This window comes from Schistosoma haematobium, chromosome 2, assembly GCF_000699445.3.
Source record: "Schistosoma haematobium chromosome 2, whole genome shotgun sequence".
Classification (NCBI taxonomy): Eukaryota; Metazoa; Platyhelminthes; class Trematoda; order Strigeidida; family Schistosomatidae; genus Schistosoma; species Schistosoma haematobium.
In genome coordinates, this window is record NC_067197.1 from 30,187,554 (window position 1) to 30,210,405 (window position 22,852).

The 22,852-nt window shown below is 34.9% G+C and overlaps 1 protein-coding gene across 2 annotated transcripts in view; it reads left to right on the top strand.

The window, feature by feature from the left end:
- The window catches only part of TRIP11_1 (thyroid hormone receptor interactor 11), a 40,385-nt gene that overhangs the window by 10,942 nt on the left and 6,591 nt on the right, over window positions 1-22,852 (top strand). For both annotated transcript variants that reach the window (XM_051214893.1, XM_051214894.1), the window contains 10 exons: window positions 1,201-1,268; window positions 2,992-3,052; window positions 5,804-5,849; window positions 6,902-7,385; window positions 8,146-8,346; window positions 12,296-12,850; window positions 13,861-14,688; window positions 16,088-16,252; window positions 17,717-17,969; window positions 21,897-22,100. In XM_051214893.1, the coding sequence (XP_051068078.1) occupies window positions 1,201-1,268; window positions 2,992-3,052; window positions 5,804-5,849; window positions 6,902-7,385; window positions 8,146-8,346; window positions 12,296-12,850; window positions 13,861-14,688; window positions 16,088-16,252; window positions 17,717-17,969; window positions 21,897-22,100 (2,865 nt within the window). The remainder of the gene's footprint in view (window positions 1-1,200; window positions 1,269-2,991; window positions 3,053-5,803; window positions 5,850-6,901; window positions 7,386-8,145; window positions 8,347-12,295; window positions 12,851-13,860; window positions 14,689-16,087; window positions 16,253-17,716; window positions 17,970-21,896; window positions 22,101-22,852) is intronic.

Consider the following 22,852-nt stretch of genomic DNA (forward strand, 5'->3'; position numbering starts at 1 on the left):
TCAATGTTCCATTCGCATCTTCCGGTATGCTCTGCCATTTGAACTGTCTTCTCGTCTGGTCTCCAAGTGTTCTGTCGACGCCGTACTTTCGATCTAATGAAACTCTTCACTCCGTCTGATTTGTTGCAACTTCGACGCCACTATCCGCTAAACTACTTACGAATAGTCTTGTGAGTAGCATCCACTATATAAGCACTACTAATATTTTATTTCTCGAGTGAAGATGCATCTGTGATCGATTTCCTTCGATTAACAAAAACTCCATTGTTATATACTAAACATTATTTGGCCCAAACTGTTAGAAAACGAATTGATATCAATTTCAAAAGTAACCGAGGGCCTGTAGTTTATAGATTAAGGCATCCTGTACAGAACTGTAAATATTGGTTTTTTGTTCATTCATATTCGTACACGAGACTGTGAGCCACGTCTGCTGCTTAAATGTTAACACCACAACTTAGATATCACAATTTCTTTGTTTCCCATAGGGTTCAAGTACTAGGTCACTAAGCAATGGCTTCATTCATGTCTTCCTTCTAGTTTTGGTTATGTAGTTTATTCCACGTGTTTAGGTTATTGATGGTCTAAACTGTTTGGAACATTGCTTAAGGTTGACTATTGTCAGTGAATAAACAATGCTAATGAGCTATTTAAGTCAGTTAAAATGTATCTTTATGAAATCTCAGGCAGTTAACTGATGATGTGTTTGAATAATTAAGCACCATTTCGTGTGTGAATAATTTTTAATGACATTATTATTATTATTACTATTGGTATTAGTATTTGTTCTAGTGGTAATGTGGCGTATGCTACTTATATCTGTCGACATAAGTAGTATGTAACATTAATCGGAAGTGGAATGCCTAGCAACAGAAGGCTAAGAAGATCGACTTGAAGAAAACAGAAATGGAAATAGAAGGGGATCGTGAAGTGAAAGAATCATACATAATGTGAAGGATAATTGATGAACGGTTTGTAAATGAAGTATTTAATGTATGGTTTCCACATTTTACGAAAGAATCCTGTAATTTTTCATTAAACAATAAATTGCTTGTCCCCACGCAAATCCCGTTCATTACAGTAGTAGTAACAGCGATAGTAACATGCATATATTGTATCACTACTTCCTTATTTGTTATTTTCTAATCCAATAGTTTCAAATGTGATTTATGCAATTCATTTAAATTTATTTTACTGTAGCTACTCAATGGGATGCAACAGATATTGCAAAGTCTCCTAAATCAGTTTCTTGTGAAATGTCATCCCAGGTAGATCAAGTTTACTTTCATTCAGTCTTAGTTTTAAATCTCCTTTTTCTCATTGTGTTTGTTGATTTTGCATAGTTTGTCCGCACTCTGTCCATAGTACAAAAATTAATGTGAATGATCTGTTCATCGATTGAATTTTATAGTCTGCTTACTACATTTTTCATCTGCCTTTCGGTAGCTAAAGATGATACAATGTCATTGTTTGCAGCTAAGAAAACACTATACGAACTGTACAATATATAACTATACTTTTATTATAAAATTATTTACCATTATCCATCAATCATTGTACCAGTGATTTAAATTTATGTTCATGATGCCTACCTACTAACACTTAGACTGCGCGAAGGTAATCTAGATAGTCACAAACTTGGCCATTATCATGTCTTAAATTAAGGCGGTTGTTTCAGCAATACACATTTTAGAGATAAAAAGAACACCGATCTAAGATCCTTTCACTATATCAGTACATTTTCCCATATGCAGAGTATGAATCTTACAAATCTTTCCTATGTTTGTTTGGCTAGATCGTTATTCCTATTTGATATTGTCCTAGTAATGAAAAATCTTAAAATTACTTTTCCATAAACATACTGATTTTTCCCTGTTCAACTGTTAGGATTTGCCACTTTGTGCTTATGACTAGTTCTGACCATCTTATAGTGCATCATGGTTATTTGGATTGGTTAAGAGGGATCTTTAGTTCAGTTGACCTTTTAAGGTCTACTGAATAGAAATTTCATTAAACTTTCTGAACAAACCAAATATTGTGAAAGAACGTACGATTCAGCCTAATCAATGGCAATTAGTAGTCGTGCAATGTATATTGATCGAGCTATGTTGTCATTAGTTCCTAATTGATTGGAATCAGTTTCAGGTTATATCACCTGTGATTTTCAGCCACTGATTTAAGATGCTTTACGAATTTTAGACACGGGGCCTCCACTTCTCTTACGTCATTAATTATTGACACTATGATTCGTTAAAATCTTTTTTAGATCACTCTGAACCGTTTCCTAACTACTTCTACTGCAATTAATGTTACTTTTTGAAGTAATATGAAGTTGATTGTAATTTTTAACATGTCGTATCACAACTTGGTTGCATAAAACTAAAAGAATCCTACTGAGTATTGATAACTGACTCGATACAGTCTACAGTGAATTAGGTACTAGAATAATGCTTGTAAAGATAAGAAGACTGTCCAGCAACCTATTAGAACCATCTAAATTATAGAAATTTGATTCCAAACCAACTATGTCCATTATACATTGTGTTAATGAAGATATGTAATTCGTTGGATGTTTTCACTCACATGTTTTCTAAAGTGGATGGCTTAATTACTAGGTTTTGTTGTTGTTGTTGTTGACAGAATCATCAGTGTCTACCTGAAGTTGCTGATGACGTTGCCTATAATTACAATGGAACCTCCCTGATCCAAATACCCCTATCAAATGACACACAATAACTAAAATTCGTTGGTATTCAAGAATTAAGTGGTTGATTTACATCATTTACCAAATAGTCTTGAATTATTACCTTCCTGACACTTGTTTTACTCTAAATGTTAAACATGTACATATGATTATTAGCACTTATATTGATGTATTATATAACTCCTTATTTTATTTGAATTTTTAATAATACTGATTTGTTGTTGTTGCACAGAATTAATTAATTAACAATAAATAAACTTTAAAATCATTTTCTTATTATTTTATAGACTGATTATAGTCAAGTGAAGGATTCATCTGTTCAGTCTGCTGATCAAGTTGAAACAAATGGTAAGCAATGACTATCGCAATTTCATCACATTACTTATATTATTATAATTAATCAGTGAAATTTGTTTTGTATTGGCTATTTAATGTGATGCAGAAAATATGTCAGTTACATTTATAGTGATGGTGAATTGTATGATACATTGAATTAGGGTTGTTCTCTCATTCCTATTATCTAAATTAAGAACTATGGATTAGTGCTACTTCTGTCGAAATACTTATTATTATCTTTAGTGAACTATAAATTATCATTTATAAATGCATTATTTATCAGCCATACATTTTAGATTAGAGAAACTACTGAATAAAAGTCATAATCATCAGTCGAAATAATTAATTATTGTGTAGTTCTAATTTTTTCTTCATTGATCCAATTCATTTTATTGTCGTGGTGTTCTGAGAAATATTGGTCATAGTATATTCTTCAGTAAATCTACATCATTTTACTTAATAAAAACCAATGTATTATATTTAGGAAGGAACTAAACATTTCACTTCCAATTCAGTCATCCACATTACAAGTTACATACACGTCTGTATTCATATTGATTACTAACGATACTTCATTGTTAGTTTTTGTTGGGGAGATCCAGAAAACCTCTCGAAAAAAGCCAACAAAGGCTCTGAAAACGCTCAGAAGTATCCTATCCAATCAGCATTCACTAGAAGTTTTGCCAGAAACATTTAGAAAGTGAAAAGTCACATGTTTCTGATTGGATGAGTACCTATACTGCTACTATGTTTAGTAGCGTTCCAGAATTTTCCGGAAACCTAAGGCCATCTATAATACTATAAAAACCCGAGATTTTCTGTGCATAAACGGACCTTTGAAGTAAAGCATCTCTTCCATACTTCATGCCTTTTCTCTCGTGTTCAAGTCGCCGTGTAGATTTAGCCTGGGGGTTACTAGAACAGCTCAGGAACCGAATCTAGCGTTCAATTAGAAGACTTATCAGTTTCCCTGTTTGATAATGTAATCAAACCACAGTAGGAATAAAATATATATTAATTTTTCAAAAATACTCACTAGTCATACTCTTTTCTTTGAATGATTCTATCCACAGCTGCCTCTGATAAAGTGTTGTGAAATGTCAATCAAGCTGACTGTCTATCATATGTATTCAGTTTAACTTTGGCATTTTTCTTCTAGTGATGTTGTAGATTGGTATTTTAGGATCTATGATGAAATACGTTTAAGGACTGTTAGAATATCAGGTACGATGGACCTATCGATTCAGTCAGTCAGTCAGTCAGCTACAACGTAGGACCAAGTTGCCATACCTCATTAACACAACAAGATGGACACCGGATTCATAAAAGTAGTTAGTTCAGAGGTGGTAATATATAAAAGAAAGATTGCAATAAGGATATGGTACAGGAAGAAAGAATTAGTTCGTAGAAAGAAAGATATGAAGCCGTAAATTAAAACAACGAACTGCCGCGCAGTATACTCGTTCTTTTATTGATAGACGGATATCTCGCCTTCGCCATAGGTGACGTAAGTTGGCAAAAGCCAAACGAGTTTTTCGAATCCGTGCTGAGATTTTGTTAGACACCAACCCATTAGGGCTGATCAGACCTCCAAGATAAGTGAAGTTTTCAACGCGTTCGACATCTTCACTCCCTATCCTTAGTTCAGGTGTTAACGCAGACCAGTCCTGAAGCAACAACTTGCATTTAGAGGGAGAGAAGCGCATTCCAATCCTATCGACCTATCGATTTATAATATTCAATGATATGATGTAGTTACTGATAAATTGGTCACAAGACTGAGTACTTGATACAAACCATCGATTGATTTATATCAGAAGATTGGAAAGCTATTTATTTATATGATCTATTCCACTATTAGCACTGACTCATAAGCTGTCTTGATGGGTTTATTAATTTCGTGTATGAATATAAATATTACTGTACATTAGAGTAAAGCTTGATGAAGATCTAATCGAAAACAATATTGTTAGCTCATATATGTTGCTTTAATTCACAAATTTGGAATTTCCAAAACTTCAGTGTGGTTCATACATTCAGTTTGTAAAATATGTATTTCAGTAATATACATGTTTACTTATTAGGTTATATACTGTACATATTTTCTAAGGGCTTTCGATCATAGATTATTTATTAAACTATTACTCACCCGTCGAATGTTGCAACCAACAAACTACAGCTCCCTGTGATTGATTACTTACTTTTTTGGCCAGCGTTTTTTTGGCGAGTTAGTTTTCTACGGGATGGGGTCGCTAACCCTATGCCCAACCCTCCTCCTTTTCCGGGTTTGGGACCGGCAGTAACCCCAGAGAGGCTCCAGGGGGAGCTTGTGATTGATTAGTGGCCCATATAAATCCACTCAGGCAATAAGATTATAGAATTCATTCATCTAACTTCTCAACGTCTCTCTTGCTCTCAAATTATTGATTGGTAATACTTATGATTAAAGTTGGAAACTATATTGTTTTTAGTGATCAAGTGCTTTGTGATGTTTTGAATATCTTTATAAGCATGGTATGGTGTAGGTATCAGAACGTGACACGACTATAGGGTTTTATAATTATCAACGATTTGAGGTAATATTATTAATTAATAAAATTTTATAAATTACAGTTTCAACCACCCTACTATAACGAAATTTATCTCGAATTTCTTAATCCTTACTAAAGTTATTTTGTTTGTGCTGCATTCCTTTTTGTAATTACAAGATTATTGATTCAACAATTTTTCATTCTTATCATGTCGTTTATTTCTTTTTCATAGATGCGTTTACTGAAGTTTATTTTTATCAATCAAGCAGTTCCACTTCGTAAGTTAATTACTCGGTAATCAGTTGAGGTCGTTTTCAGTTATTATTATTTATTAGAGGAGATAAGCTCATTTGCCATACAAAATTAGTTCCAATGGTTATTATTCTAGCTATGTTTATACCTCCACCTACTCTTGATATGTATATTGTTATTTTCGTTATTCATTTTAGACAAACTAAAATAGTCTTTTTCATATAAGAAAGACATTGAATTCAAAAGTAATTTTTCACTTTCAGAATCATTGATGCTCAATACGAGTATATTTTCGTAACTGAGATAATGTTTCGTGACAAAGCAATCATAAATAACTTGCTTCACATTAGCTAAAACATCCAAACCACGTGCTAGTATAATATTGATGTTTTCCAAGTTTCTGACTAGAATGAGTTAAAATGATAAATCTTTACTATTTTGAAATCTTTACACTGTATGAGAAAGTTTAAGTCATAACTTCCTAAAACCCTATTCTAAGTGTCTGATCCTCAAATATACGCCAAAATATTCCAGAAATATCTACATATTTTTTATTGTACTCTTATCGATATTCGCAGATAATGAGCTCTTCAGTGCTTATTCATCTTCCATGTATCGTGGATACAATATTGATTTTCAGCCTTTGCATAAAGCTTTTTAAAATGTACAACCCTCACTAAACTTTACACAACACCATGTGGTTACTTGTTACTTTGAATGGTCGGTTTAAACAGGCAATTTTTAAGTGACGAATATATCATTGTACTATGTGAACCATTTATTTTATATAAATGGTTCTATTCTCAAGGCTCACTGCTCGCACAGCTGAGACTTACACTTAGTCACTTTCGATAATCTCTTAGTAAACCTATATGCATATCGATTTTCCTTGTGATACATATCGCCGAATCTCAGGTTTTCATAAGCAACTAAAAACCTCTATTATAGCTTTTGAAGCTTTAATTGAAGCATTGTAAGCCTGGCAGTGATGTCTTGATTATCATAAGCATTTATAAAAATAAATCTCATTCTACATATAGATTAGTTTTATATTTTCTAATTTTCTTTTCCTTCCAAGTGTTCAAACAGATTCTCTAGTTCAATCATTAAGTAAAGAACTGCAAACTGATTCACCATATGAAAAAGCAACAACATCAATTCCAACCACGTCAGTTGAAATTCAGTTTTGTTCAACAGATTGTGAAAATGCCTATCATTTAGGAAATATTGACGATGCTTCTAGTAATAATTATCATTTCACATGTTCAAACGAAGCACAACAAACACAATCGTCATTACATAATGTTTTCAGTAAATCTGACGAAATAAACGAACTAGTTGACCAACTTACAAATGAAATAAATACTTATCATCGGGTGATATTCGATATGTTAAATCGTAATGGAGTTGAATCATCACAAATCATGTCAGCTTTGTCTCAATCAATATTATTTTCCCAGTCAAATCATGAAACTAATAATGATTTACTTGAAAAGTTAAAATTTTTGATAAACACCATTCAGTCTCATCATGAATGTATTACTAAAAACGATGTTCAAAAAGTAAGTCTATGATAAACTGGTAGTAGTATTGTTGCTAAAAGTTATGAAGGTATTGACAACTGAATTGACCCACGTTGATAGGTTCAAACTATCTGGTTGGATTTGTAATAGTTAGATACCTCAAGTGGCATGTTGTTCCACACATTTCACTGAAGCAATCCTTTATTGTCTTGCTTACTTCCATAATAACATGGAAAACTATTTTTACAAATGATAGTAATGTTTTTCTTCATAATTTCACACATCTTCAGCATAAATTCACTCAACTAAATATGCATGTTTGAAAGTTTTCGTCTGTATAAATTATAAGTAATTTTTCGAATTTAGCAAAACTATCAAAATCTATTATAAAGTAATTTCGGTTTTAAAAAAGATTGTATCATTGTATAACTAATGGATTTCATAAATCAAGAATTAATTCCATTTATTATCGGTTTCTTTAACACGGTATGTGGATCGATGCTTAAAGTAACTTGATTTACAACTATTGGATTGCAAATTTCAACAGTATTTTGGTATTAGAAGCGGACAAGGTCACAAAATCCCACTGAAAGCGTATGACTGAAATACGAGTACGTAAATATGTACTTGGAAAATAATTCATATATGTGGTATACTAGAAATAACATATAAGGGTCGCGTGATTTCTATCAAGTATTTATCTGGGTTCTATCTCAGCATTAAAATCTGTCATGTGTGAGAACTCACAAAAGTCTATTTATGATTGATTACAGAACAATTTTTTGTTATTCACTTCTAGACTGTGAATATGAGCTTATCTGTGCCTGTTTCTAATACACGTTTATCTGGTGAAATAAGTGATTCTACAGAAGTTGAGTTAGATGCTTGGCAAGATGATGATTTCCCTGAATTGAATTCTAATGCTTCAGAAGAAACGAAATGTCAAAGTGAACTTCCTACTGATAATATAACAAATTGCAATGAAAAACTTCAAGATGAGGTATAGTATGCTTTTTTGTATTGATAAATATATTAAAAAATATATACACAAGTTTATGTCAGGAAACTTTGTCATTGATATTGTACCTATGAACTTAGACTTTATATCCTCTCATGTCGATATCTGATCAATTTATCACACTCTTGGTTTCATGATAAATTGTTTTTTCATGGATTCATGTTCAACAAAATACTTCGAAACAGTCTGCCACTAATCATTTACTACTTCTCACGAATCTGATTAGTTCGTCGGTACTATTTTAACTTGTGTTAATGTAACTCGGTTATTTTTCCTTTAGGAAAGCCACTTATACTAGATCGCAAAACATTTAAACTCCAATTTTTATACTGAAATCGATGCTAGAAGTATATTATTAGTTCTAAATATCTTTTGAAGATTGTACATCAGTTGTCCAGGAACCGGTAATCTTAAACAAATGTTTCCACCTTCAGTTATCATCACTCGGTAAAAAATCCAGTTATATTATTCTACATAAGTAGTACTTTAGGTGAATCGGTAATAACAAAATGCGATCTGAAGTTTATATATATACTTTCATGCAGAGATTATTATGGCACTGAGCAACAATCCCAGGATATTCAGGATGTTTCTCCCTCCCTCTAAAGGCAAGTTGCTGCTTCATGACTGGTTTGCTTCAACATTTGATCTAAGGTTAGGGAGTGAAGATGTCGAACGCGTTGACAACTTCACTTATCTTGGAGGTCTGATCAGCCCTAATGGGTTGGTGTCTGACGAAATCTTTGAGTGGATTCAAAAAGCTCGTTTAACTTTTGCCAACTTACGTGACCTATGGCGATGGGGAAATATCAGTCCATCAATTAAAAGGACGACTATACTGCCCAGCATTTCGTTCTGCTCTACTTTACGGCTGCGAAACGTGGCTATAGAGAGTAAAGGATACTCGTAAATTACTATTATTTGATCACAAATATAATTCTTATATATTCTGAAAATAATAATTGCAGAATTCACGCCAGTTTACATGCATGATCAATTTGATATAAATCGTAACATTAGATTGAAGAGGAAGGTTGATTATCAATACAATGGTCTTGGGTGCTGTTAGAGGTATGAGGGCGGTTATCACTTCCTGGTTGCCCACACCGTGGAAGGGTTCTTCTGGAGGTACCTGAAAAGGAAATTGGATTAGAGGCGGTCTCAGTGACCTGAGAGCGTGACCGCAGTACCCAAGGGATAACTGCTTGCGGCCGGTCGCGCACGGCCTTTTTGTGGAAGGTTTTTGACGTGTTAGCTCCGTTCTTCAAAGGGCCTTACCGCCAGAGACGGAAATCCGTGAGGTAAGGTGAGGTGTGACATTTTTAGGGTCGACCTTTTCTAACCCCACCCCTCCTTGTAGGAAGGCAGCATCGCTGTTATGCTGGTTGTCCGAGGGAAACACCTTACTGCTGTCGCGCCTCTGTACAGTCAGCAGTACGACTTCGCCTTCGGACCTTGGGTTTGTTGCTTTTAGACTTACCGCTCTTCAACCGACCTGTCTGACATGGTAGGACCTTGAGGAACGGTTGTTCCAGCCAGTATAGCTCAGTTGCTTCATCACGATAGGCAAGCCCGACCACCACGTCAAGGTAGCAACAACGGTCGGGGCCGTTTCGTCCTAGTATGGGACTCCTCAGCAGTGCGTGTCCACGATCCCGCACCACGCGGGGCTCGAACCCAGGACCTACTGGCTTCGCGCGCGAGCACTTAACCACTAGACCACTGAGCCAATGTTGTAGTCCTGTTTGGTGAAGACGCTGACAAAATGCAGAGTCTTCTGGTAGCACTGAGCAACAATGCCAGGATGTTTGGAATGCGCTTCTCTCCCTCTAAATGCAAGTTGTTGCTTCAGGACTGGTCTGCGTTAACACCTGAACTAAGGATAGGGAGTGAAGTAGTCGAACGCGTTGACAACTTCACTTATCTTGGAAGTCTGATCAGCCCTAATGGGTTGGTATCGGACGAAATCTCAGCACGGATTCGAAAAGCTCGATTGGCTTTTGCCAACTTGCGCCACCTATGGCGAAGGCGAGTTATCCGTCTATCAATAAAAGGACGAGTATACTGCGCGGCAGTCCGTTCTGTTTTAATTTACGGCAGCGAAACATGGCCATTAAGACCACAGATGCCTTAGAAATATTGCTGGCGTCTGCTGGGATCACTGGGTAAGTAATAGTGAGGTTAGACGCAGGGTATTAGGGAATGATGGTAAATCAGTTGATGAGGTTATGAATCTTCATCGACTGAGATGGTTGGGCCACGTGTTACGTATGCCTGAACACCGATTACCACGACGTGCAATGCTATCCGGTATTGGAAATGGTTGGAAGAAAGTTAGGGGCGGCCAAACCAAAACGTGGCATCAGTGCTTGAAGTCACTAACTTCTAGTCTGAGCCATGTTGGTAGATGCAGACTACTTGGTTGGGGTCCGCGTGACTATCGTAACCGATGGTTGGAGACTCTTGGTGACATGGCTCAGAATCGATCACAATGGCGTCGGTGTATACACTCCCTGTCTTCCCTTAAACTAAGAGATTAAAATCGCTTCATATCTTTCTTTCTACGAACCAATTCTTTCTTCTTGTACTATATCTCTATATGCAATCTTTCTCTTACATATTACTACCTTTGACCTAACCACTGCTATGAATCCGGTGTTCATCTTGTTGTGCTGATGCGGTATGGCAACCTGGACCGACGCACATATGTGCCTGGTCCTACGTTGTAGCTGACTGACTGACTGACTGACTGACTGACTGACTGTAACATTAGATGTACAGAACAAACATGTGATAGAAGAAAGTTTTAAGTATACTAGTTCGGTAATCGTTTAGGTAGTACATGTATTTCAGCGATCCAATGCATCTGCCGGGAACTTTTAATTTTTCTTAAATGGACAGCCTGTTGATTTATGAACGGTGTAATCAAGGTCATTTAGTGTGCCAGATAGAATAAATGGCAATTATCTACAACTAGAGAAATTAAAACGAAAACAGAGAGTACGAAACAACAAAGCAGTAATTACCAAAATATGTCAATCAGGTCTACCGAAATGCGTGTGTCATGTGACACAGTGATATACTGTTGATATTAGATATTATTCAAATTAGTTAAAGTTGCTAGAGACGGTGTTAACATAAAGTGACAGCAAGTAGGTGGTTTTACTTAGAGAATGCACTAATAAAAATGGCCAAACATATCTTAGAAATATTGCTGTCATCTACTAGGATCACCGAGTAAGTAATAGTGAGGTGAGACGCAGTGTATTAGGGAATAGTGGTAAATCAGTTAATGAGGTTGTGAATTTACATCGACTGAGATGGTTTGGGCACGTATTACACACGCTCAACCACCGATTACCACGACGCGCAATGCTGACTGATGATGAAGACGGTTGGAAGAAAATTGGTATTGGCCAGACCAAAACGTGGCATCATTCCATAAAGTCATTAGGTTTTGGTCTAATTCATGTTGGTAGATGCAGACTACTCGATTGGGGTCAGCGCAACTATCGTAACCAGGGGTTGGAGACTGTTTGACATGGCTCAGAATCGATCACAATGGCGTCGGTGTATACACTTTTTGTTTTCTGTTAAACCATAAGATTAGAATAGCTTTATACTTTTCTTTAAACGAACTAATTCTTTCTCCCTATATCATATCCTCATGCACATTCTTTCTTTTATATATTACTACCATTGAATTAACTACTTCTATGAAGTTGGTGTTCATCTTTTTGTACTAAATAGGTGTGGTAACTTTGACCGATGCATATATGTGCCTGGTCGTACGTTGTAAATGATTGAATATCAGAATAATCTATTTATGAATAAAATTTAGTTTACACGTTATCATCAAGCGTAGATTTTGAAGTAATTATTGACTAATGTAAACGATTATTCATTGTATCTTCAATAATTTTTCCTTCAGCTCCCATCTTCTCATAGTCTGAAGGAGAAAATCCAACAGCTAGAAGAAATGCTTTCAAATAGTAGTATCGCGAATGCGAATCGTATAGCTGAACTAGAAAGCCAATTAGAACCATTCAATCGTTTACAAAAGTCTTTAAACACAACTGTTTCGGATTTATTATCACTTCCACCACCGCCTACTTTGCCCAGTCATTTACTCAGCCAACAATCTTCCTGTACATGGCCACCTACAAGTGTTGAAGACCAACTAGCTCTATTAACTGCTTCTGAGGTTTCTGCTCGTAATGAAATCATTCGTTTGAACGATTCACTTTCATTGTTTAAAGAAAAATGTAAACGACTAGAATGCGATAACCAACAGTTGTATGATCAGTTAGCTCACTGTGAAGAAAATCTCAAATCTTCTAATTCTACAGAGAACTTACAGATTTCGGACGATTTTGTTGAATTAAGCTCTCTGGCTTATCAGATTTGTGTTTCCCTCGATCCTGAGGTTAGTGAAAAAGAATGGAATCCTGATGATTGGGAAATTGAGTTATTTACTCTACTTAAGGTGAGTTTTTTTCTACATTTCAAAATAATCTATAAATCTACAATGAAAAATGATAAGGTACTTCATATATAATTACCTATCCAGTTAGTCCTGGACAGTTTCCAAGTCAATTTCTCTAATATAGGTGTTGTGTTTAGGAAAAATTCATTTTATGTTTAAGTGGTATCACTGTTTGTCTAGCCTATATTTAACGTTAAGGTTTTTTTACGGATTATTCAATCTAAAGTTATTTTCCTTACGAACTGATATCCTATGGAGATCCATAAAAAACCATTCAATTCTGGTCAACTGTTTTTTGGTTTAGAAATCCTTATTAGCTAACACTTATAACCCTCTAGAGATCGAACCCAAGATTTTCACAATTCAGAGAGGGCCTCGAGGTAGTTTTGGCTAATTTGGAAGGAGAAACTAATAATTTTAACTTTCGACCGTATAGAAAGTGAAGCATATCATCTATGTTATTTGATTATAATCATATTTGATCCGAAACTGATTGAAGTACGAAATGTGTACTGGAACTCGATAACCTGCAAATATCATGCTCACCGTCATAACTGAATGTTGATTTAGTTTTGATTTCATATTATTTTACAGTTATTCATTGCTGAGCAGCTTTGGATTTAAACCATACATCTTTTTAGTTATCCCTAGTTTCCTATAGTTCTCTAACTAATCCTGGTGTTGTGATAAAAGCGACCTTATGCATTCACCTATTTTTCTTCACACTTAACTCAGTCATTAAGTGTCTGTGATATTTTAAATAGACAACAGATGTGCAGTTCTTATAACCTGAACATTATAATATTTATGAAAGTGATTTAAGTTTCTTGTATAAAGAGAGAATAGGTGGATCTTCTGTTTTCATTGTAACACCATATTCTACTGATATATATATATATATATATATATATATATATATATATATATATATATATATTCGTCGCTGAAACATTTGTTTTAGATCCTTATAAAAATCATATATTTTCTTTTTTACTAAAACACATTCATAGGATCGCCTAGATTCAGAATTAACTGAAACTGATGATCAATCTGAAAGTGTTGTCAAATTGTCTGCAGAAGTTGCAGCACTTCGTGATATTTTAGCGCAGCACACAACATTCCGAACACAAGCAGAACGAGATTTAAAACATTTACTTTTCACAATTCAAAACCAACATGATATGATTGATAAGTTGAAAATGGAGAAGCAACAGTTGGAAAGTGTCTTGCCAGGCATGGAGTCCAAACTTACACCTATTACTACTACTGTCGTTACCACTGCCTGCGCCGCTACCTCTACTGACTCTCCTGTTATTGCTACTGTTAGTACTAGTACCTCTACAACAACCGACGATGTTGTCAATGATGATACAGAACATAAATGTAAAGCATCATGTATTGATACTGAAACACAAACCTCCCCAATTACTGATAACGCTATTGACGAAATGAATAAGCGCAAAGAAAATTATGAACAATATTGTAAAGAACTAATCAAATATATTTGTTCTATATACAATGATCATTTGGTCAATTCATCACAAAACTGTGAAACATTTATCGTGTCACCTGACTCTTTTGAACTCACAAATATTTCAAAAGTCTTTTCTTTATTAGAAAAGTTCAGTTTTAAATTTAATGAATATAAAATTAATTCAGATAATTTCCAATCGATGTACAATACGTTAGTGAATAGTTTACAACAGAAACATGCTGAAAGTCAATTATATCATGAGAGATTACAGCATTCTTTAAATGAATTAAATGAAGTTAGAAAACATCGAGAGGAAGCAGAAATTTTAGTGAATAGTTTACGAGAACAATTAAATGTTAAACAAGTAAGTTTATTTATTATTATTCTTTCATAAGTATAAATAGTATGTATAAAGATAATTGTTTTGGAAAAAGGGATTTAATCAACTAGTTGTTTCCTCTGAACTTTTATTCAACACTTAATCAGTATCCATTCTCGATATTTGCACTATTCGAACATCAGATATTCAGGTCTTCATATATCCAATAATTTATGGATAAATCACAAAAAACGTTTATCAATTCATAGCATAAAAATAATATGCATATATGATTATCCTCTGTCACTCTGTATCATGTAAAATATTTCCGTTGATTTCGCCTCAACATTTCAATAATTAGAAATTTATTATTTATAGAATCAGTTTTTAATTACTATAATCGGGTACCTTATTTACGATAATATCTGCATAATGTTATTCATCACATTTATCAACATTTATATTGTCTTTCTAAGCAGGGACGTATAGCGGCTAGTAGTGGAATTCAAGATATGCGTTTTGTCCTATTTTGGACTCGTCAGCTGGACTTCCTTGCATCTCGGGATTGTTTACTCCCAGACTCGAACTCAGTGCAATTCACCCCAAACACCAACGTGTTGTCCACTTAACTACTGAGTCTAGATAGCCTTGTGACTTTATGGCAATGTCGATCTAATCCACACAAGATGCAAATATGCCAAAAGGCATTGATCAGTTGCATTTTTAAATAACAATAAGAAAATCCAAACAACCAATATAAATGAATTATATTATCTGTGTGAAAATTATATTTGAAATAATCCAAGCGACTAAAATTCAAATAATTCCAACGCTTCATCCACAAACATGTCTGGACTTCTTCAAGGTAATAACCAGAACCATAATTATTATTCTTTGATAAATTTGATTTTAATGATTACCCTGAAGAAGTCCAGACAGGTTTGCTGAACGAAACGTCGGAATCATTTAAATTTCAAACACTGAGGTTATTTCAAATATAATTTTCACATATAATGACTTTCTATACTCGGCGCCCAATTTCTGTCAAACTAGTCGCTCTAATATTGACGAATATTCATATATACTATCTTTCGTTTAAAATTTATTCACGGTGTACCGAACTGTTATGTTAACATATCATATACAGCATTTAATAAACTGTGTATCATGGTGAACTACCACTATCACTGTAGTTTTCATAAAGTTAAATCTAGGCTTCAAGCTGAAACACATTGGTAATTTTGGTGTGTGCATCATACCTTATGACGGTCTTTAATGTATTTTTATTACTAGATCTCCTAATAAAACAAAGAGGTCGAGACACTAATAGCGTTCACTTCTCAGTTTATCCAAGTAGATCTAGTTCAATATTTACATTCCAATACCAATGTACCGTTTTTAGACTTCATTCTTCCTCTTACTGTTTGATGTCATTATTATCAAGATGGAGGCTGACAATATCGTGAAACAATCTCTGTTAATGAATGAAACTATAACAGCGTCAACTAAATTCGTAGATCAATCAAGTAAAATGAATTTTGAAGAGGAAACATCAAACGAAGAAAAATTAATAGCCGAAATCCAACGCTTACAAGCACATTTAGTTGAGGTGTGTAAAATGATCAGTATATTTTAACAAGATTTGTGCACTAAGTTTGATAACTGTATACTTTTTTTTATTCTTACTTATTGAAATTAACTTATAATCGTTATGTATACTTGGTTACTGCTTAACTAACTCATTTTTGAAAATAATAAAAATAAGTTGATTATTAACTACATGGCTATGACCAACTTATAATCACTTCTGAGTTCAACTTCATCAAAATCTCATTGCATTCCTACTCTAGTTCAAATACGCCTCAATTGTTGCTTCTTTATTTTTGAAAGTATATTCACAGAAATTTGGTAGTCATATCCAATCTTATGGACTCAGGGTGTTGGTTATTTCGTGTCGATTTACGAAACTGCTCGAATTCCTAAATTTCAACCTTTGTTTATTCAGAAATTTTATTTTTTCTTACTGATTGTCAATGAAGAAATTCCTCTTTACAAATCTAAAATTGTTTTGATTTGATCATTTTAACTACCAGCATACTTTGCTATTGTGGCCGTTTATTTTTTGAATCAGATTTACGCAAACATTAAATATTATTAAGTTGTCTCATAGGCATGTCTCTATTGACCCATAGGAAATATATTAATTAGGAGTTTTACGTAAGTGGTTTCTGTTGATGCTAGAAGTAATGGTTATCTTGCCAAATGTTTCACTTTGTCTATATCCCCTCATTATTTAAAAAAGGGAACATAAAACTTTGTTTTAACTTTCATTAAATTCACTGTCCTATTGTTTTATCCTTAAGTTCACACTAAATAACTACTTAATGCAATTACCGTCGGTAACTACTAATAACTTGTCCCCTTTTGAAAGGATAACTATTTGTAGCTTAGGCAATTTATTTTCATTGTGTTACACCCTCAAATTTGGAATGATTTAATTTATGTGATTTCATTTTTGTTTTACACAACTTCATTAACTACTTAAATTAGGCACTGATTTCGTCCAGAACGACTGTGAAAGCTCTGCAATTAAACTACTCATCTCAGAAAATGCAACACTATTAAAAACTTGCCAAATATTCATTGTTTACCCGTAGAGTTGTTATTAGTTAAAAGAATTGATGGGTCTTGTTGAGTCATATTGGAGTGGTTTCTTATAAAGTGTGTATTACAGTTAAAATTCAAAATAGATTTTGAGTCGTAAAAAGTTGTGTTTCCTTCCATTTTTCGTACTGCAAAAAAGGTACAATTCCTAAGGTATGTACAGATTTGTTTGTAAGGTCATAGTCTACTCAGATAGGGTACCAGTGCTGTTCAAGTGCTTTGAAGAAATTATGTTTTATGGAATTTAGAACCTCGAATGCTTCAAAATTAGAGATATTATGGTTTTGCTTCAGTTTTCCACAGAAGAAAACTTTAAAGAAGCATCGCACTTGAATGAGCTAAAAGTAACCTTGTTAATATATTCTATCACGTTTCATACTTTTATATATTTTCCACATGTATAAATCAGATGGAAGAATCTTATACCTCTGAAGCTGTTATTGCAGAAAATCGTGAGGTGGAACTTCGTTCACGTTTAAACGAAGCTGAAAAGTCCCTTGCTCAACTAAAAGATTCATGTACTACAACAGATACGCAATTGCAGACAGCTTATTCTGAACGAGACGATGCTTTAAAACATTTGGAGGCTAGTCGACGTGAAGTTCTGGATTTAAAAGAGAGTTTAAAAACTCTACAAACAGTTTTAGATAATTTTCAGCGCAGTAAGTTAATTTCTTTCGAGTTTAACATGCATCATCTTTTGTTCTTATAATATACTGTATTTGGTCAATAATTGAATTCCTGCATGAATGATAATTTACTTTACCATGCTATTTTATCAACTAATCAATGATACATGATGACCGATTTGTTTACGTGATGATTACCTAAGTTAACTGGTAAATTTTTTTTATTAGTTTATTGTTTTTATTTACAAGTCCTGGCTACCTACTCACTTCGTTGTATACAGACAGATGGTAAAGATTACTTATACATTTATGTTTTTAAGAAAACCAAATAAGTATTCACAAATTATTCCCTTTATGACGTTTTCCTATATGTATTTTGCTATATTCATACCGGTCATAAGAGATTTTCATGTTTCACCTCTATAAAATCATAAAACATATTTCTCCTTGTTCGGATTTCCCTTTCACACGCGCATATGAATTTCTGTAGTTTCCTATCTCTTTATTACTTGTATTTCAGATAAGTGATACAAAAACAACTCCGTTTGCTCCATATCATTATAGATTTCAGACAAATTACTACTTTCAGATGAGCCAACTATTATTTCTTGCTTTTATCATGCACGTTACCGGAAAAGCGATTGTCTGGCACTTTAACCGGAATAAAGTTTACAGAGAATCTACCTAGGGGGATCGGAAAAAACCTGTTTCTAAACCAACTGTGCACATAAACTTCAGGATCCTGAGAGAACAAATGGCGTATGAACCTTTTTGTCGGTCACCAGCTACCATGGGGCTGCATCTCCTAACGTCGCTCCACCACCTTGCAGATTAGACCTTTAGGTCAAAGGCTCGGGTTGTGGACCTCCTACGAAAATCACTTGCTTCAATTTGGGAGCCTAGATATTATCCCAACCCTCAGACAAATCAAACGATGATTTCTACTAAAAAAATCATTTTTGCTTCAATTCTCGCTCTGACAAATCACAGTCACGATCATTTGATAATATTCGTTTTTATTTTCCTTATACTACTCCACTTGACCTTTCTTTTTTTATTATCATTTTGCGCATTTCATTTTTAAACTTATGCAACAGCTCGCCCATGGCAGAATTCCTGTCTTATCTAAACGACCCCAAGTCACTGACTAGTTGAAAGTTGAATGCTACCACCAACTACGGATAGTGAACTCTGACAGACTGCAGCCTGGATGCGACAAACGATGAGCTTTACAATCAGTTGACTGTTCTACAGAAAGTGTGTTCGACAAATATTGTAGTACTAGCCGGAGACTTGAATGCTCAGGTCGGGCGTTTAGACGTAGAAGAGAGCCGTTTAGGTGGCTGATGGAGACTTGTTAGTCAGAGGTTAGATAAAGGTGACCGTTTGCTACGACTTCGCGCAGAGTACAACCTGTCTCGGACCTACAATAACTACCAGCACAGTCATCACCGATGTGCCACCTGGTGTCCTCCGTCTGCATCTCAAGCCTGGACTCAGATTGATCACATCGCGATCAGCTACCACTGGCGTGGTTGTGTACAATACTGCCGCTGCTTTTGGAGTATGTAGCTGGACTCGGATCATGCCTTTGTTTGCGCTAATCTTACCTTACTTTTCAGTGGCCAACGAATTCGTCGTCCTAAACCGATCGATGTTAGCGAATTGGTTGCAGCTTCTGTTGTAAATAAATATCAAACTGATCTAGGTTCTAGGCTAGCTACCATCCCACCGAAAAGTATAATTAAGCATGGGTTGCAATCGCACGATGTAATGAAAATGGCAAGTCACATGGGACTTCGCGAAACGTCCTGCTTATAAGCACTCGTTTTTTTCTGTCTCCTTACAAACCATTGAATGCCGTCGGTCTTCTCCGGGTGACCGTGAGTTTGACCTCGAGCGAAGGCTGTTACGTAATGCAATTGGACAAAGCTTGCGTAAGGACCGAGAAGCCTGGTGGTTGGAGCATGCCAATGAGTTGGAAGCAGCAGCTGCATCTGGTAACTGCCAAAAGCTCTTCCAACTCATTCGAGCCACTGGCAGCAACGTAAGGAGGTGCAGTCTCATGGTAGCCGGTGACCGACGATTGGTTCATACGCCATTTGTTCCTTCAGGGTCCTGGAGCCAGCCCATGTGCACCATTGGTTTGGAATCAGGGTTTTCCAACTCCCATAGGTGAACTCTCCATGTCCACCAACCCGGTTCAAGCGCTTGATATTCACTTTTCGTCCTCTCAATTTCGTAAACAACAGTAATGCCACGAGAAGGCAGTGAGTAGGACTTCCCTGGCAGAGGCTATATACGCGTGACCATGTGAGAGTATTTCGAGAGGGAGAGTGGACTCTGCCCACTCTCGGCCGTACCTGGGCATTGTTGACATCCAGTGGCAACACCATGTTAGTAATGCAGAGGTTCGGCATCGTGTGTTCGGGCGCAGAGATGATAATCCAAATGGTGTCAACATCTTGAAACACTGACTTCGGTGGCTTGGATGTCTCAAGAATGTCGTCCCAGAGAACTTCACGTCGTGTATTATTTGCCGACGCTCTGACCGGATGGAAAAAGTGGAGAGGTAGTCAATGTATGGGATGGTGACGTGGTATGAAAGAAAGTTGTACAGGACTGGCATGTATTGATACTTCACAACTCCTTGGTTGGCGTCCTAGACATGGTGCAACACAGTGGCTTAAGAGGTTATCAGACATGGTTCAGGATAGAGGCTAGTGGAGATCCTGTTGTAGTTTTATTTTACTCTTTTCGTAAAGTGAACGCAACTTGTTTGAGTGAAAGAAATCTTTCTGGTTGTATTTTTTAAGTAAACTGTTACTCTTATTATTATTATTATTATTATTATTATTATTATTTCACTCTCATACACTAATTTCTGTTCGTTGCTCTGCTTTTTATTATACACACTCTACATTCTCTATCTCTTCACAACCTTATTGTTATTCTGTGGCGCACATATATTTAGTGCCCCCTTGTACTAACGTTTATGTGTTCAAATTAATAAATCACCCAAACAAATACTAATTTATAATTCATCCCCGTTGCATAAACCAGCGGCTATCTAGAATCGGTAGGTTAGTGGATAATGCGTTGTCGTTTGAAGCGAAAGGCATTTGGTGTGAGTCTCGATGTAAATATCAATACTGCAATAAAGGTACATCCATCTGACGATTCCCGAACAGGAAAAGACGCTCGTCCTGGATTCCATTTCTACCACCCTATTCATCCCTGACTAAAAATATTTCAGCATCTAATTACATGATTGTTGTGGCTGTAAGTCTGGCTACTTATCACGTAATTTATTCCCCAATCGAAACACGACTTATCCACTCTTGTACTGTACTAAAACAATGACGTTCGACCGGTCTGATCAGTCCAATGTCCTCATTGGTTCTTTGCTCGTCTAGCCCATACAGTTGGGCCCATAACACCAATGACAGCTTCCACTATGCGAATCATTTATTCCAGACATACTTGGTTTATATACCAGCCAAACAGACCGCATCGCACCATATAGTAGGGAGTAACATTTATACAAAATAAAGTCAAAAGTGGCTGTGAACGTTGGGAGAACAGTAAATCGTACAATAATAATCTGTAGGTCAAAATCAAGCTTATAATAAGAGGAATATAGATATACACAGTCTAGTTATTGAATAGTTATACAATAACAATGTATGTAAGATATTAGTCCATTAATAGTTCTCGGAAGTTACTCGTAATTTAATCTTCACTAGGATATAACAATGTTCGTAATCCTACAATATTCGATTTTATTTAAGCATGTTGAATCGTAGCATCAATGGCACTTTTGTCAAAGTTGCATGACTCAAATCTTTGAATACATGAACCTTTACATAATTATTTTTATTTACGACGACTTTTATGATGTATCTTATCTAATATCTTTTTCTTTTGTTCACTATACCTTTTCTCATTTTATAATAATAGATCAGGAAGCTACTCTTCTAGCTGAAACGGAACATCTTCGAGCTGAACTTAATCGAACTATTCAAAAAGAAATGGCTACAAAACAAGAGATGGAACAATTAAATAAATCAATTATCAAATATCAAGAATTAGCCAATGAATTAAATCAAATGAAAAATGTTAATCAACAATTACGTGAACAAATCCTTCGACTTGAAACAAAAGGTTAACATTGATATTAAATTGCTTTATTTAAATATGTGTATTATGATCGAAATTACATTTCATTTTCTTGAAAAATTTTATTACTCTAGTTTAACTGTTCCATCATAAAAATGGATAAGTTTGTCTTATCCTATGAATCTAATGTTCTGTAATTTTACTCAATAAATCCGCAAAATTTAATTTTGTTCCACGTTATTTTTATACTTAGAATGTAAAAAGCTCTCTAAAGAATATTTCGGTGAAAATCACTTGTTGTTGATCCGTTAAAAACTTAGTCATTTTCATCGTCTATTGATTGATAACATTAACCTAATAGTGTATATAAATATTTACCTTATATCATTAATAGGTTTTGCACTCAAGATTAACAATTTATTAAAAATGTAAACATGCACATACCCAAATGATCTTCCAGAGAATCTATCCGTACTTAAATCAGATATCAGAACATGTAGAAGATATTTCCAGGAGTGATCCCACTTCGTTGTTGTTAGAATATGGTGTTGTTTATCCATTTTACCTGTATATCATTAGAGTGGCTGTTTGAAGATGACAACAATGAAACATGTCATAATCCGCTACTTAAATTCGGAATAAATAAATGAATTTTAAAAGCTTCATTCTGTCTAGTTCATTAATCTTATGAAAATAATAGTTCTCATTAGTAATGAACATTGCATACATTATTATAATGCAGTCGTTATTGTTTATTAACATCCATTTAACACTTAAACTCAAATCACTCTAAAGAA